We start from the raw sequence: 15020 nt of genomic DNA, 5'->3' as shown, positions 1-15020 counted from the left end.
TGTAAGATTTAGATATTGGTATATAGGTAGATCTGTATGTATATTTGTATGTTTATTTGTATTTTTTTAATAATAATAATAGTAAAACTCATATTCCCCAGGAGCAGACTAGCAGAGCTGTGTAAGAAAACCCTCTCAGAAAAGACATACAAAAGACACACAAAGGGACACACTTCCTTCCTTTTGGCCCAAGGAGCCTGGCCTCCTTCTCTCTCTGGAGCCTCAGGAGAGAAAGAGAGACCTCTGTTCAACTGAGAAGGACTCAGAGAAGGTTCCCACAGTCACAAGGCAGAACACAAAATGGCCGCTGAAACGCAAAATGGCTGCCGGGACACAAAATGGCCTCCTCTTCCTCAGCGCTTGGCGGTTGGAACCCAAACTTGGTTGAGTCCTTCATGGAACCCAAAATGGAGGATGAAAGGGCCTCAAACTCAGAAGGGATCCCAAATAGAATTTCCAAACCTTAACAACACCTAAAATCTTTCCTGATGCTAAAATGTAGAGACTCCCTGAGACACTCTTTATAAATACGTCTTTATAAGTCTTTATAAATAAATAACATTTAATAATAATAATAATAATAATAACAATAAGTTACAACCAGGAGCTAGATCTCCTTGTGGCTTTTCCCCCTGAGGCTTCTGCGCATGCCTAGGAGCTCCCTTCTTCTCCTTCTTCTGCAGAATCCTCCAGTCCAGAGGCCTCTCTGCTTATCCTCCTCCTCCTCAGGTCCTTCCTCCAAGCCCTTCCTCCTCCTCCTCCTCCTCCTCCCAGACTTTGCGGGAGTGTTGTGTGTCTTCAGTTCCTTTCTGGGGACCCATAGGCAACACTCTCACAGGAGTTTCCTTGTCGGTTTTGTTGAAGGGTGTTTGCCATTGCCACCCTTTGAGGCTGAGAGAGTGTGCCTTGGGGTTGGGGGTGTGCTGCATTCCTTGAACCCATGTCTGCTGACCCTATTCCCAGGTTTTCCTTGCTTTCAATTCTGCCTTCCACTTTGCCCTTTTTCTCCCTCTGAGGCTGAGGGAGTGTCTGCTGCCCAAGGTTCCCCCGCAGTGGGTTTCATGGCCCAGGATGAATGGCATTCCCATCAGGTAGATGTTTGTCTGTGTGTTGTGTGCCTTCCAGCTGGCCATTGGTCTTCCTCTGAGGCTGAGAGAGTGTGATTTGCCCAAGGTCACCCATTTTATATAATGGGACTTGAGCACCCACAGATTTTGCTATCCAAACCAAATCTAAGTGGATACCAAGGGCCCATTGTTTTCCCATCTCTTTTGCAAACAGCAAAGCAGATCTTGCCTGACCTTTGCATGTTCAAGAGCAGTTTTGGGCAGATGCTAAGAGTTGCCTTGTAAAGTCAGAAAGAGGGTTTGGGAATGCCATCTTCTTCCTCTTCCTCTGGACTCACAGAAAGACATGGGCCCCCATTCAATGGGACCCCTTCCTTTGGAGCTGCTCTGGGGCCAGGAGGGTCTCTCAGGAGAGATTGGGAAAGTCAGCCTTTGAGGCGTTCTGGTCCTTAAAGGCTAATTTCTCCAGGCTTTGCTGAGAGGGCAATATTTGAGATTTGGGCAGATCCAGGCTGCACGGCTCTCTCAGATCTGGTTCAAACAACACTGCAGAAATTATAATGATGATGGTGATGATGATGAATCTTTCCTTCAAACCCACAGAGCCTTGTGGACGCTCAAATAGTAACAGAGGTCAAAAACACATTGCAGAAATAATCCAGTTTGCAGAAATAAACCACTTTAACTGCCCTAGTTCAGTGCTCTGGAAACCTGGGAATTTTAGTTTATTATGGCATCTGAGCTGTCTGACAGAGAAGACTAAATATCTGACAAAACTACAGTTCCCAGAATTCCCTAGCATTGAGCCAGACAGTTAAAGCAGCCCTGACCTTGGACCATTGTTAGTCTGAGTTTTCACAAGGCTCTGTGGATTTGGAGGCAAGAGAATAATAATAATAATAATAATAATAATAATAATAATAATGTATATCCCACAGCTCCACCCAAAAATAAGGACATAGAGCAGTTAGAATTAAAACATACAAAAGTAGACATTAAAACAGAATTAACCCAACTCAGCTCCCTTCTGGAACGTGGAAACAGAGAGACCTGGAAGGAACATGAAATGGAAAGAAGGGGAACGGGGGAAATATTGAGAGGGGCTCTCTTTTCCTGGAGTTTGCACCCATTGCTCCATCTCCCGGTCTCTGGAGGGGTCTGCTGGGAGGGGGAGAGCATGGAATTCTGGGAGAGGCTGGCGGTTGGCTTGGAGCCTGAATAGGGTTCTAGAAGGCTGGCGGGTTTGGTCACTGGCTGCTTAGGAAGAAGGGCTCCTTCTGGGTTTCCTTGGCAGGAAAGGGAAGGTGGGTGCCTCGAGATGCCGATGGAGGACCCCTAAATTTGGTTCCTTTGTGAGAATGCTGACTGACGGGGAAGAGAAGGGTGATGGATTTGGTCCCCAGGGAGGCCCCCGGTCAGGCAGGGCAGGGCAGGGCATCCACCATCTGGCTAGAAACAAGGAGGCTAAATTAAATGCTCTTTATCCTGTCTCTCCAATTAAGTGAGAAAGAATAATGCTCTCATTTCTCCTTGATTTGAATGCCTGTCTTAATACAGTAATGGACTGGATGAGGGAAAACAAACTCAAATTGAATCCAGGTAAGATGGAGGTACAAATAATAGGGACCCATAATCAGGGAATGGAGTTATGTCAGCCAGTTCTGGATGGGGTCACACTTCTCCTGAAAGACTCTGTCTGCAGTTTGGGAGTGCTCCTGGATTCATCACTTCATCTGATGGCTCAGGTTGATGCAACAGTCAGGATCACTTATTATCAGCTTCGGCTAATACACCAACGGTGTCCCTTCCTGGATCACGGAGACCTTGAAACAGTAATACATGCGCTGATCACCTCTCGGCTCGACTTCTGTAATGCACTCTACATGGGGCTACCCTTGTGCCAAGTTCGGAAACTTCAGTTATTATTATTATTATTATTAACTTTTATTTATAAAGTTGGTACAGCCAGGTTTTTATGGGCACTTCTAGAACTGCCCACATTACACCAGTTCTTAAATCTCTGACTGGCTGCCCATTCATTTCTGGGAAAGATAGATGGTGTTTGTTTTTAACCTTTAAAGCCCTACATGGCTTGGGTCCTGACTACTTGTGGGAGTGCCTCCTCCCATACAATCCACCTGCACACTCAGGTCCTCTGGGAAGAGCCTGCTACAACTCAAGAAGACCAGACTTTCAGCGGTGACCCAGAGGTCCTTCTCATCAGCTGCTCCCAGGCTCTGGAACGACCTCCGGATGAGATCCGTCATAGTACTACCTTGGAAGCCTTTAAGAAGGCTATTAAGACTGACGTCTTCCGGCAGGCATTTCCAGACTAGATTAGATCTATTGGCTTGCCTCTCCCTCCCCCTGACCTTACTCTTGCCATCATTACTGTTATGGAAATTATTATTGATGTATCATTCCTGCCCTCCCCCCTCCTCTTGAGAAAACCACCCATTTCTTGCCCCAAAAAACTTTTTTACTGTATTGTGATTGGAATGTTTTAAATTTTCTTGTGGTTTAATAGCATTTTAGGGGTTGATTAATGTTTTTATATTTGGGAGGAGGGTTGGTGTGTTTTTTAATTGTATGTTATTTTATTACTGTAACCCACTTTGATTCCTTTGAGAAAAGGAAGAATATAAATCATCATCATCATCATCATCATCATTATTATTACATCACTTCAAGGGGTTCCAAGGCCCTTTCAACATGTTCCCAGAACCAGGGGGTGGGGCAATCTTTCTGGGGATGTGTGTCTCTCTGTTGATCCTCCTCTGCAGGGTTGTTGTGAAGGAAATGCTAAGTATGTGAAGGGGGTGTGTGCCCAATCCGGATCCTGTGGGCCTCTAAGCCTTGATCCCAGGTTTCCAGGGGATTTCCAGAGTTTTGAGGTCTCTCCGTCTCCCTCCTCTTGGCTTTGGCCTAGATTTTGGCTCTTCTCTCCCCCTCCCAGACAGAGCCCCCTCCCCCAGGACTCCAGAGAAAACTCCCCCCCCCAAAAAAAAAAGTTGTTTCCAATGCTATCGAACCCTATCCTGTGTGATGCTTTCTATTTGGCCCCAAACCCTCCCCCAAATGAAGAATCAGAAGGGAGGGTCTCTCCTCTGCCCCAATTTCCAGGAGGGAGGGGGCTCCTTAGAGCCCCTTTTCCTTTGGATTCCCCTCCCCTCCATGGCCATGTCTCGCTCCAAGGGTCCCTACTCCCCTCTTTTCTCATAATAAGCCCCCAAGTACCTGGGCCCCAAGGAATCCCCCGAGGAGGAGGCAGGGAAGTAAAGAGGGAGAGGAGGCCTGGCAGGCCCACTGCCTTTCTTTGGGGGGGAGAAGAGGGGCTTCCTTCCTTCTTGAAGGACGGCTGTCCCTGTTATCGCTTTGTAGCGCAGTCTGTGATGAGGTACCACAGCTACGTTTGGCACCAGGATCACCTCCTTTGAATCTGTAATGAGCTGCTTGTGAGCTGGAGAAACACCTCTCCCCTTCCAGAATAACTGAAGAGAACAGTGTAGACAAAGGTCTCTCAGATGAGGTTCCAATATGTACAGAGCCATCTACAGACATCTACACACTCACCTTCCATCAAACAGAGAAAGCACACAGAGTCAACTGACTCTAAAGGAATCCTCGGCCAATTGCTAGACCAACTGTTAAGGCCAACTGTCCACATCCTGGCTGGTGATTCGCTGGCCTGTAGCTATCTAAATTACACATTGTACATTTCCCTTGGGACTCTACTTCCCTCCCTCCCTCAGTACAGACTGTGAGGACAGCAATGGCTTCAGGGGCTGAGCCTGTGTATGCCCCAAAGCCCCCTCCTCAGCATGCACAGGGATTGCAGGGCCTAGCTCCTGCTGCTGCTGTTTATTCTGCTGGAGGCAGAATACTTTCCTTTCAGGGAAAGGAAAGTATGCATGGGGGGGGGGGGGGTTCAGTGGCCTCCCCTTCCTTCCCTCCTTTCCTCCTTCGAGGAGACCGCAATGGAGCCCAAGGCGAGGAGCTGGATTCAGGAGGGAAAGGCAGGAAGGCTCTGCTTTGGAAATAGAGCTCTCTTCTCTGTATCCTGTATGTTTGTGTGTGTGTTTGCCTCTGCTGGTCTTATGGATGGGAATGGAGCTGAGGACTGAGGAGAGGAGAAAGGGTCAGTTTTGGGCAAATGCAGAACTTCTGTACATCAAAAAGTTCAGTGTGTTGAAAGAGCAAAGAACTTTATTGAGAACACACAGTCAGAGCATTTTGGACAGTGCAGAGTCAGATTGATGCCCTTCTCTCAGTGCATTCCAAAGCTCCTTGGCAGATACCTTATCCCTTACATGGTCTAACTGACTGGGCTCCAGAGTGAGACACAACGCAGCTCTGGCTCTTCTATCCAGCTCAGCATTCTTTACAGTTAAACCTTCTTCAATTACATCCCTGAGTCCTTCTCTTATTAGGACTGCCTCAGCATAGACAGCCCACTGGGTCTAATCAGAGTCATTCAACTTTGGGAACTTCACAAAATCTATACTGGCAAATAAAAGCCTTGACAGCCTTCCACAGTGCTCACTATCCGTTGAAGATAAAGAGACAGCCAGCAGCTCCGCTCCTTAACACTCTGCCTTCCGGCCCTCAGACAGAATACTTTCCTTTCCTTTCCTTTGAGGGAAAGAAAAGTATGCACGGGGGGTTCAGTGGCCTCCCCTTCCTTCCTTCCTTCCTTCCTTCCTTCCTTCCTTCCTTCGAGGAGACCGCAATGGAGCCCAAGGTGCAGAGCTGGATTCAGGAGGGAAAGGCAGGAAGGCTCTGCTTTGGAAATAGAGATCTCTTCTCTGGGGCCATTCACATTACCTTTTACACCGGTTTTGAAATCGATTCTTCCACGTGAAGTTCATATTGGGCCCGATTCTGTTACAATCCATGTCAAGGCTTGCACAAGGAAATGCCCCTTACCCCGGGGTATCCAGAATCGGGCTAAAATCCGTCTTTTCTCAAAAGACCTGGGTTCCGTGAAATATGAACTTGCCCTCGATCAAATTCTGGGAAGGATTAAGGTCAGACAGTGGGCAGAGGTCAGAGCATTCCCTCCCCTCATCCGAGGGGAGAGGGAGAAGGAGGAGGAGGAAAGAGCCGAAGGAAAAAGGGGAATCTGGAGGCAAAGGGTGACAGGAGGCAAAAAGAGGGTGACTGACGGGGTCAATTCAGGGCAGGTCGGGGGGGCAGAAGGGGGGCCAAGCTTCTGCTATCCATCAGGGACCATTTCCCTTTGATTTTTTTTTTTTTATTATTATTATTGGCAAAAAATGTGCATGTTTTTGGTAATAGAAATATAGCTATATATATAGATATATAGATAGGTCGTGAGCAGGAGCAAGGGTCAGTTCAGGGCAGGTCAGGGCGCTACAGCAAGGGAAGCCTCTGCTATCTGGCAGAGACCTTTTTCCTTTGGATTTTATTTTATTTTTTAATTATTTTTGGCTAAAAATGTGCATGTTTGTAGGTAAAGATATATAGATATATATAGATATATAGATAGGTCGTGAGCAGGAGCAAGGGTCAGTTCAGGGCAGGTCAGGGCGCTACAGCAAGGGAAGCCTCTGCTATCTGGCAGAGACCTTTTTCCTTTGGATTTTATTTTATTTTTTAATTATTTTTGGCTAAAAATGTGCATGTTTGTAGGTAAAGATATATAGCTATATAGAGATATATAGATAGGTCGTGAGCAGGAGCAAGGGTCAGTTCAGGGCAGGTCAGGGCGCTACACCAAGGGAAGCCTCTGCTATCTGGCAGAGACCTTTTTCCTTTGGATTTTATTTTATTTTTTAATTATTTTTGGCTAAAAATGTGCATATTCTTTCCTTTGGAATGACTGCTGCAATGAGAATGAATTTTAGAATTCGAATGTAATGTTCCAACTTGGCAAATTGATACAGCTGTTGCTACTGTCTTCAGGGGTAGCCTATTCTTTCCTTTGGAATGACTGCTGCAAAGCGAATGAATGTTAGCATTCGAATGTAATGCTTCTCTTTCCAATTAGGCAAATTGGCAAATTGATACAGCTTTTGCTACTCTCTCTAAGGAATTCAGGGGTAGCCTAGGGAAAGCCAAAAAAATGCATCCATTTCTGGCATTCCGAGGTGAGGAATTAATTTTATTGTTGTTGTTGTTGTTATTACCTGTGTATGAGGCATTCTGGGGTGCCAAGGGAGTGGGATATAGGCTACAGAGATGGCACTAGCTTTCATTCTGGGGTTGAAAATGGGGCCAAGGGCAGATCATAATCTACAACACTGAACCAAATGCCCACAACACACATACACATCCACACCCCAGAGGTTTGTAAATTTGACAGGTGGTGCCTGGTCCTTTAAAAAAAAGGAGGGGTGGAAAGCACACTTCTGATGCCGCTATCAATGCTGGAAACGTCACCTATGACCATCGCGGAACTAACTTTGATTGACAGCCAGGCACCTCCACCTTAAACCTGAATTCTCCAAGAGGGCATTCGTGTTAAAATGCCCCTGATTGGTAGTCAGCACTTGCTTCCGGAGAGATTCGGGAGGGAGCCCCCCGAATTTGACCAGTTCGTTCCAGAGCAATGCCGCCAGTGTGAATGAGGCCTGAGTATCCTGTATGTTTGTGTGTGTGTTTGCCTCTGCTGGTCTTATGGATGGCAATGGAGCTGAGGACTGAGGAGAGGAGAAAGGGTCAGTTTGGGACAAATGCAGAACTTCTTTACATCAAAAAGTTCAGTGTGTTGAAAGAGCAAAGAACTTTATTGAGAACACATAGTCAGAAATTCAAGGTTTAAGGCAGAACTGCCCACTCCAAGCCAAACAATACATTAAAACCCCAAAACCTAAAACTCCACCCTCAACCAAACCTAGTCCCCACCTCCAGTTCCCACAGTCTATGCCCCACAAGTAACAAGGCCCCCTTTTCCATTCCCAAAAATAAGCTCCCTTTCTGTTAATACCGGCCCGCAACTTTCTTCAGCCAACATCCCAAACATTTAAAAATGATCATTCCCATAACTATTCTAGACAGCTGCAACAAACCACAGCCCCCCATCTAGCTACCCTATACCATGACCCATAATCCCCAGCCAAATTTACAACCCAAAGCAACTATCTATACTATTAACAATTAAAACCTAAACTTGACAAAATACAACTTTAAAACACAAACACACATATGGACAGACAAACCTTACAAACAAAATCACAAGGGCTTTTCTTAGCACAACTGAATTTTATATTCCTTATTAACAAAAATAATATTTGTTCACTGCTGGGATTTGTGTGGCTTCTCTCCTGTGTGGACTCTCTGGTGTATCACTAGTTTTGACTTCAAATAAAAACATTTCCCACAATGCTGGCATTTGTATGGCTTCTCTCCTGTGTGGACTCTCTGGTGTATCACTAGTTTTGACTTCAAATAAAAACATTTCCCACAATGCTGGCATTTGCATGGCTTCTCTCCTGTGTGGACTCTCTGGTGTATCACTAGTTTTGACTTCAAATAAAAACATTTCCCACAATGCTGGCATTTGTATGGCTTCTTTCCTGTGTGGACTCTCTGGTGTATCACTAGTTTTGACTTCAAATAAAAACATTTCCCACAATGCTGGCATTTGCATGGCTTCTCTCCTGTGTGGACTCTCTGGTGTATCACTAGTTTTGACTTCAAATAAAAACATTTCCCACAATGCTGGCATTTGCATGGCTTCTCTCCTGTGTGGACTCTCTGGTGTGTCACTAGGATTGACTTCAAATAAAAACATTTCCCACAATGCTGGCATTTGTATGGCTTCTCTCCTGTATGGACTCTCTGATGTGTCACTAGGATTGACTTCAAATAAAAACATTTCCCACAATGCTGGCATTTGTATGGCTTCTCTCCTGTGTGGACTCTCTGATGTTTCATTAGATATGACTTCAAAGAAAAACATTTCCCACAATGCTGGCATTTGTATGGCTTCTCTCCTGTATGGATTTTCTGGTGTGTCACTAGGACTGACTTCAAAGAAAAACATTTCCCACAATGCTGGCATTTGTATGGCTTCTCTCCTGTATGGATTTTCTGGTGTGTCAATAGGTTTGACTGCTGAGAAAAACATTTCCCACAATGCTGGCATTTGTATGGCTTCTCTTCTGTATGGATTCTCTGATGTCTCACGAGGTTTGACCTCTGAGAATAACAGTTCCCACAATGCTGGCATTTGTATGGCTTCTCTCCTGTGTGGACTCTCTGATGGGTCACTAGGATTGACTTCAAATAAAAACATTTCCCACAATGCTGGCATTTGTATGGCTTCTCTCCTGTGTGGACTCTCTGATGTTTCATTAGATATGACTTCAAAGAAAAACATTTCCCACAATGCTGGCATTTGTATGGCTTCTCTCCTGTATGGATTTTCTGGTGTGTCACTAGGACTGACTTCAAAGAAAAACATTTCCCACAATGCTGGCATTTGTTTGGCTTCTCTCCTGTATGGATTTTCTGGTGTGTCAATAGGTTTGACTGCTGAGAAAAACATTTCCCACAATGCTGGCATTTGTATGGCTTCTCTCCTGTATGGATTCTCTGATGTCTCACGAGGTTTGACCTCTGAGAATAACAGTTCCCACAATGCTGGCATTTGTATGGCTTCTCTCCTGTATGGACTCTCTGATGTTTCATTAGATATAACTTCAAATAAAAACATTTCCCACAATGCTGGCATCTGTATGGCTTCTCTCCTGTGTGGACTCTCTGATGTTTCATTAGATATGACTTCAAATAAAAACATTTCCCACAATGCTGGCATTTGTATGGCTTCTCTCCTGTGTGGACTCTCTGATGTGTCACTAGTTTTGACTTCAAATAAAAACGTTTCCCACAATGCTGGCATTTGTATGGCTTCTCTCCTGTGTGGACTCTCTCATCAATCAAATGTTCTTCTGTAAAGAAGGACAATGAGAGTTAAGACTGAAAATCAGAGTTAAGAGAGGAGGGTGTTACCCCATGATTTAGCCCTCATTTACCCCTCCTTATTTGAGATTAAATTAATAAAGTTGCTGTGAGTAACCCAAGCATGACCCTGCTGCTTATGCCCCTAAATCCATGGAACGAGTGTATCCTTACTCATAAGAGCTAGCAAAGAAGAGACTGCATGGGGACTGCCTTGGGGGAATCAGTGGAAGCAGATAGTCAAAGGACTGGGGGAAAATATCCCATGAAACATGTGCAAAAATACTTTGATTGACTGGTGGCATCACATCCTGTGAGACTGCCATAGAGTGCTGAGTCAGAACACATGGCATGATGCAAGCTAACTGCAGAGGACGCTTCATGCTGTGTGGCACCAGGATATGACTCACAACCAATACAGTATACAGCTCACATGTGGATTGGTGTGAATTGGACTGGAGTTGTGTGTACAAGAGATGGTGAAGTTGATGGAAGTTGGAGAGGAGAGCTTGCAAATATCTGTATTATTTTGCAACTCAAGATAGAGAACCTCCAAGGATTTCAATGAAATCAACTGTGTTTGTGTCTTATTTTTAAGTGAAAAGTGGCCAGTGCATTGCCAATATCTATATCTGGATATTTGTTTCCATACTCTGCTATGTTATTGTTGAGCTGCATCTGGGAGCGTCACTGTATATTGGCTCACGAACGCGATCGGAATTCAGAGCCAAGGAGGACCAAGAGCCAGTGTGCTAATCCTTTTTGTCTGAGATATTTGCAGCAAGCACCCTTTGCATGCAATTTGGTTTCAAACCATTCTCTTCCTAGGAATCTTTCTAAAGCGATTTAAACCTTTTTGAACACTCGGTTTCTGACCCCAAGAAACAATTACAGTATGACTATCTGCCCTGACTGGCTGTTCTGTGATGTCAGTCCAATTACAGACAGACAGTCTGTTGGGTTACATTGCTAAACCCCTCACTACACTCACCATCCCCACTTGCCATTGGAGTTACTGATTTCTCTCCCCATTCTGGACCCTCAGCAATTGTAATCAAGATCCATCTAGGTAAAGTTTTACCATTAGCAAAGCCTCACACTATTCACCACTCCCACCTTTGTTACCTAGTTCGTGTGTGTGTGTGTGTACACCTATATCTGCATATGCGTGTGTATGTGTGTATTTTGCTTTTCCCCTAAATAAAACATTAAAACCTATTTCAAATGCCTTAGGAGTTCTGTGTGCTTCTGGGCCTGGTATAGTTGGCTGAATCCCAAGGTCGCTCTTGCCCCTATCAAACTATGGCGGGTTACAGACCGCCACTTACGCCATGCTCTGTGCGTGCTAGGGTTAGGAAGGGGCGTGCTAGGGTTATGAAGGGTCTCCCCTTCCTAACCGGCCTTGGCCTCAACATGCGCGGAGCGCATCGTAAATGGCGGCGCCCATCCACATGGGCGCCGCCATTTTGATGTTTTGGACGCTTAGCGTCCAGACGTGTCACAGTGGAAGTGATGCCGCGAGAGAGCGCTTCGCCCCTCGCGGTGCAACCTCTGCGTTTTGAAAAGGAGCGCCATTTTGGCACTCCCTTTTCGCTGCGGCCGGAAGCCTTGCGGTCTGGGCGCTGGGGCTTCCCTCCGCAGCGAATTGTGGCGGCAGGAGACAGCTGTTTGAGGGCGGTTTGTAACCCGCCAAAATGTCTGCTTTCAGCTAAGTACCAAATTCCCCTAAAAGCATAGCACTTGCGGGTGTCCTCCCCAGACTCCAGCATTTTGGATAACAAAGGGCCTCTGGAATCAGTCATGAAACTAAGCAAGCTCAGGTAGGAAAAGAAACATTAGAGAAAAAGAGGGTTTTGTGTCTCCCTTTCCTCCCATCATAGATATTACCGTATATACTTGACTATAAGTAGACCTCATGTATAGGTTGAGGGCAGGTTTTGGGAGCAAAATTATGGATTTTGAGATGACCTTTGGATAAGTCAAGGGTAAAACTTAAGGACATGCAACAAAGGAGCTAAATGATAAAAGAAAGGAAAACAATGCCAAAGAACCTACAAAATTATGGCAAGCATAACTGTTCTAGCTCACACTAAAGGATGAATGGAACAGAGGGCAGTGCTTCCAAGACAGATACCACTCTTGCATTTCACCAGGGATGGTTCTCTTTTTAATAGGAGTTAAAGTATAGTATTCACATTGACCCATCGATAAGTCGACCTAGGTTTTTGGGGTCAAGTTTTTGACTAAAATTTCTAGACTTATACATGAGTATATACAGTACTCTATGGAACCCATAAATATGTCTGAAAAACATGGATTTGAGCTGGTTCTCAGAGCTTCACTCAAACCAATTCTTAAAATCTGTCAGGTTTGTGGCTGCCTCCCAATCCCCAAGGCTCCTCTCCTGGCCCTTCCCAGAGGTCCCTTGTTGTCCGCACAGAGCTAGGCAATCCTGGCTTTGCTCCTTCCTTCCCCTTCTGGTTCCCAGAGGCCTGATCCCCTTCCCTTTCTCCATCCGCTCCCCAACCTGCCCTCTTGCTCATCTGCACTGCTTCAGAATTTCACCTTCAGCATCTCTTCCCTGTCTTTCTATTTTTCACAGTCCCTCCATCTCTCTATCACAGACACATACTCACAACATGTGATGTATAAAGGGGACACTTTGAGGACATTTGTTGATAAATTCAGGCTAATCAATATACAAATAACTCATCGGGAAAGGCAGAGTAAGAGGGATGGGACCTGGACTCCAATTTTGGTGAGGGCCAAGTGCCAGAGAGCAGCCTTAAAGCAGCCTTACGACATCTCTAGGATGAGGATGGACTACTGTTGGTGATGGGGGGGGGGGTCACATTGCCCCCCAAAGGATCTCAGAGGCACCCCACATTGTATTCCCTTAGGGAGGAATAAATAACATGTTGCCCCTCAATAACCAGCAGCATTCCTTTGGGAAATGGTGTCCATTTTCCCACTGTTCTCTGAGCTATTGCAGGGCCAAGGGAGGCATTTTACCTAAGAAGCCTCTCCAGAGTCTCAAAAGGCTGGAAGAGGGGCCAGAAAAGCCAGGAATCTTGGTCAGGGATGAGCTGAGGAGCATTTGGAGCCAAAAAGCATTTCTCTCCATGGTTCCTTCTCACAAAATCCTAGAATTCGCAGTTTAGGATAGGATATTTAGAATCCTTAGAAAGTGGAGAGTAATAGTGCCTCACTAAACTACAAATTCCAAGATTTCACAGAAAGTTGCTATGACAATTAAACTACGTGTGAAAGGGATCTAGGAATCCTGGTAGACCACAATTTGAAGTGGGTCAACAGTGTGATGCAGCAGCTAAAAAGGCCAGTGTGAGCCTAGGCTACATCAATAGGAGTATAGTGTTATGGCAGGGGGTTGGAGTGGATGGCCCTTCTATTTTTTTTCAACTCTATAATTCCATGTAATAGATGAAGGGAAGTAATAGTGCAACTCTATTCTACTTTGGACAGGCCCTCACTTGGAATACTGTGTCCACTTCTGGTCACCACAATTCAAAAAGGATGTTGAAAAGCTGGAGTGTATCCAAAGGAGAGCAATGAAAATGGTGAAGGGTATAGAAACCATCAAGCCCTATGAGGATTGGTTTAGGGATCTGGGAATGTTTAGTCTGGAGAAGAGAAGATTAAGAGTGGACATGATAGCCCTGTTCAAATATTTGAAGAGATACTGAGGATGGAACAAGCTTGCTTTCTGCTGCTCTAGAGCAAAGGACACGGAACAATGGGCCCAAGCCACAGGAAAAGAGGTTCCACCTAAACATTAGGAGGAACTTCCTGACAGTAAGAGCTATTCAACAATGGAATATACTCCCTCAGAGCATGGTGGGATCTCATTATTATTATTATTATTATTATTATTATTAATTTCTAAAGTTCTCCTTCTTTGAAGGTCTTTAAATGTCTTTAAACAAAGGCTGGGTGGCCATCAATGTGTTTCCTGCATGGCCAGGAGTTGAACCAGATGGTCCTTGTGGTCTATTCCAGCTCTATGATTCTATAATTCTAAAGTGGAATCATAGTGCCATGATAATGTAGAATGAAAGGGCCCTCAGTCTTCATAGTAAGGGCAATGAATTCAGCTTCCTTACCCACAGAGGCCACATTCTCGTAATTCTCCATCATCACATCATTGTACATAAGTCTCTGTTTCTTCGTCAACAGTTTCCATTCCTCCTCAGTGAAATATACCGCCACATCTGCAAAGGTCACCTGCAATAGAAAATAGCCCTCATCTAGAGAATGATAATAAAAAGGGGAGGGAGAAGCACATGACGCATCCCAAAAATTATTTGATCACCTCAGAATTTAGTCCAGGAAATAAACTTTAAATTCTCTTAGCAAGAGAAAAGCTACTGCCTTTGAGACGCAGTTTGTCACTAATTCTTTCAATGTAAAATACAATATAATCAACAATATAATTTAGGCCTTTGCTGGGATATTGATGATGGATTAGGATAATGACCATCCCAACATGTATAGTACATTTAGCTTCCAAAGATTATAGTGCATTTAGCCATTTCTTGCCAAATTTCAGAGGCAAATGTCATTTTTAAAAAGCAGTTGTGGGGAGCACTGTGCCCCCCCCCCCAATTTATATCCAGAGACATTCTCCCATATTCCCCAACATTTCACAGATTGGCAAAACAAGACACATGTGGACAAGCAACACCAGAAAGTAGTGAAGATGGTCAAAGTTGTTTATGAGGAAGATCACACAAACGGGTAAGGGCACAGCAGTTTGCTTTTGCCTCAGACTCCTAGCAAGGACATGTCCCTGCCCTCTTCTTTCTTCTCCTCGCTGCACTTTTGAGTTGATGAGGTGCAAACCTACTGGCACTCATTATTCAGAAATTGAAGTTAGCTGAAGAAGGAGGAAAGTGGGAGGAGGAGAGAGAAACCAGGACATTTTAAAAGCCCCCGAAATAATGGGGTGACAGAGGATTAACCAGGACTGACTGCCAAACTTGGACAGTACTTTATTTGGTTCCTTTCATA

The 15020-nt window shown here is 44.9% G+C and overlaps 1 protein-coding gene across 1 annotated transcript; it reads right to left on the bottom strand.

Moving 5' to 3' along the window:
- Positions 1 to 7617: 7617 nt before the first annotated feature.
- LOC149305246 (uncharacterized) lies at positions 7618 to 14228 on the bottom strand. The gene is made up of 2 exons (XM_089477966.1): positions 14114 to 14228; positions 7618 to 9982 (listed from the first exon to the last, which is right to left on the bottom strand). The coding sequence occupies exons 1-2, from the start codon at positions 14160 to 14162 to the stop codon at positions 8325 to 8327; spliced, it is 1707 nt and encodes a 568-aa protein (XP_089334092.1). The 5' UTR covers positions 14163 to 14228; the 3' UTR covers positions 7618 to 8324.
- Positions 14229 to 15020: the final 792 nt, after the last annotated feature.

The sequence above is a fragment of the Sceloporus occidentalis genome, unplaced genomic scaffold (assembly GCF_023333645.1).
Source record: "Sceloporus occidentalis isolate IW3139 unplaced genomic scaffold, rSceOcc1.0.p SCAF_12, whole genome shotgun sequence".
Lineage (NCBI taxonomy): Eukaryota > Metazoa > Chordata > Lepidosauria > Squamata > Phrynosomatidae > Sceloporus > Sceloporus occidentalis.
Note: the sequence above shows the minus strand (reverse complement) of the source record. Positions and strands in the feature narration are given on the sequence as shown.

Bases quoted from the DNA above. Each gene is read 5' to 3' on its own strand.
- LOC149305246 (XM_089477966.1), bottom strand. From the start codon at position 14,162: ATGTACAATGATGTGATGATGGAGAATTACGAGAATGTGGCCTCTGTG. The intron at 9,983-14,113 runs GTAAGGAAGCTG...CCTTCTTTACAG, and splicing joins CGAGAATGTGGCCTCTGTGG to AAGAACATTTGATTGATGAG.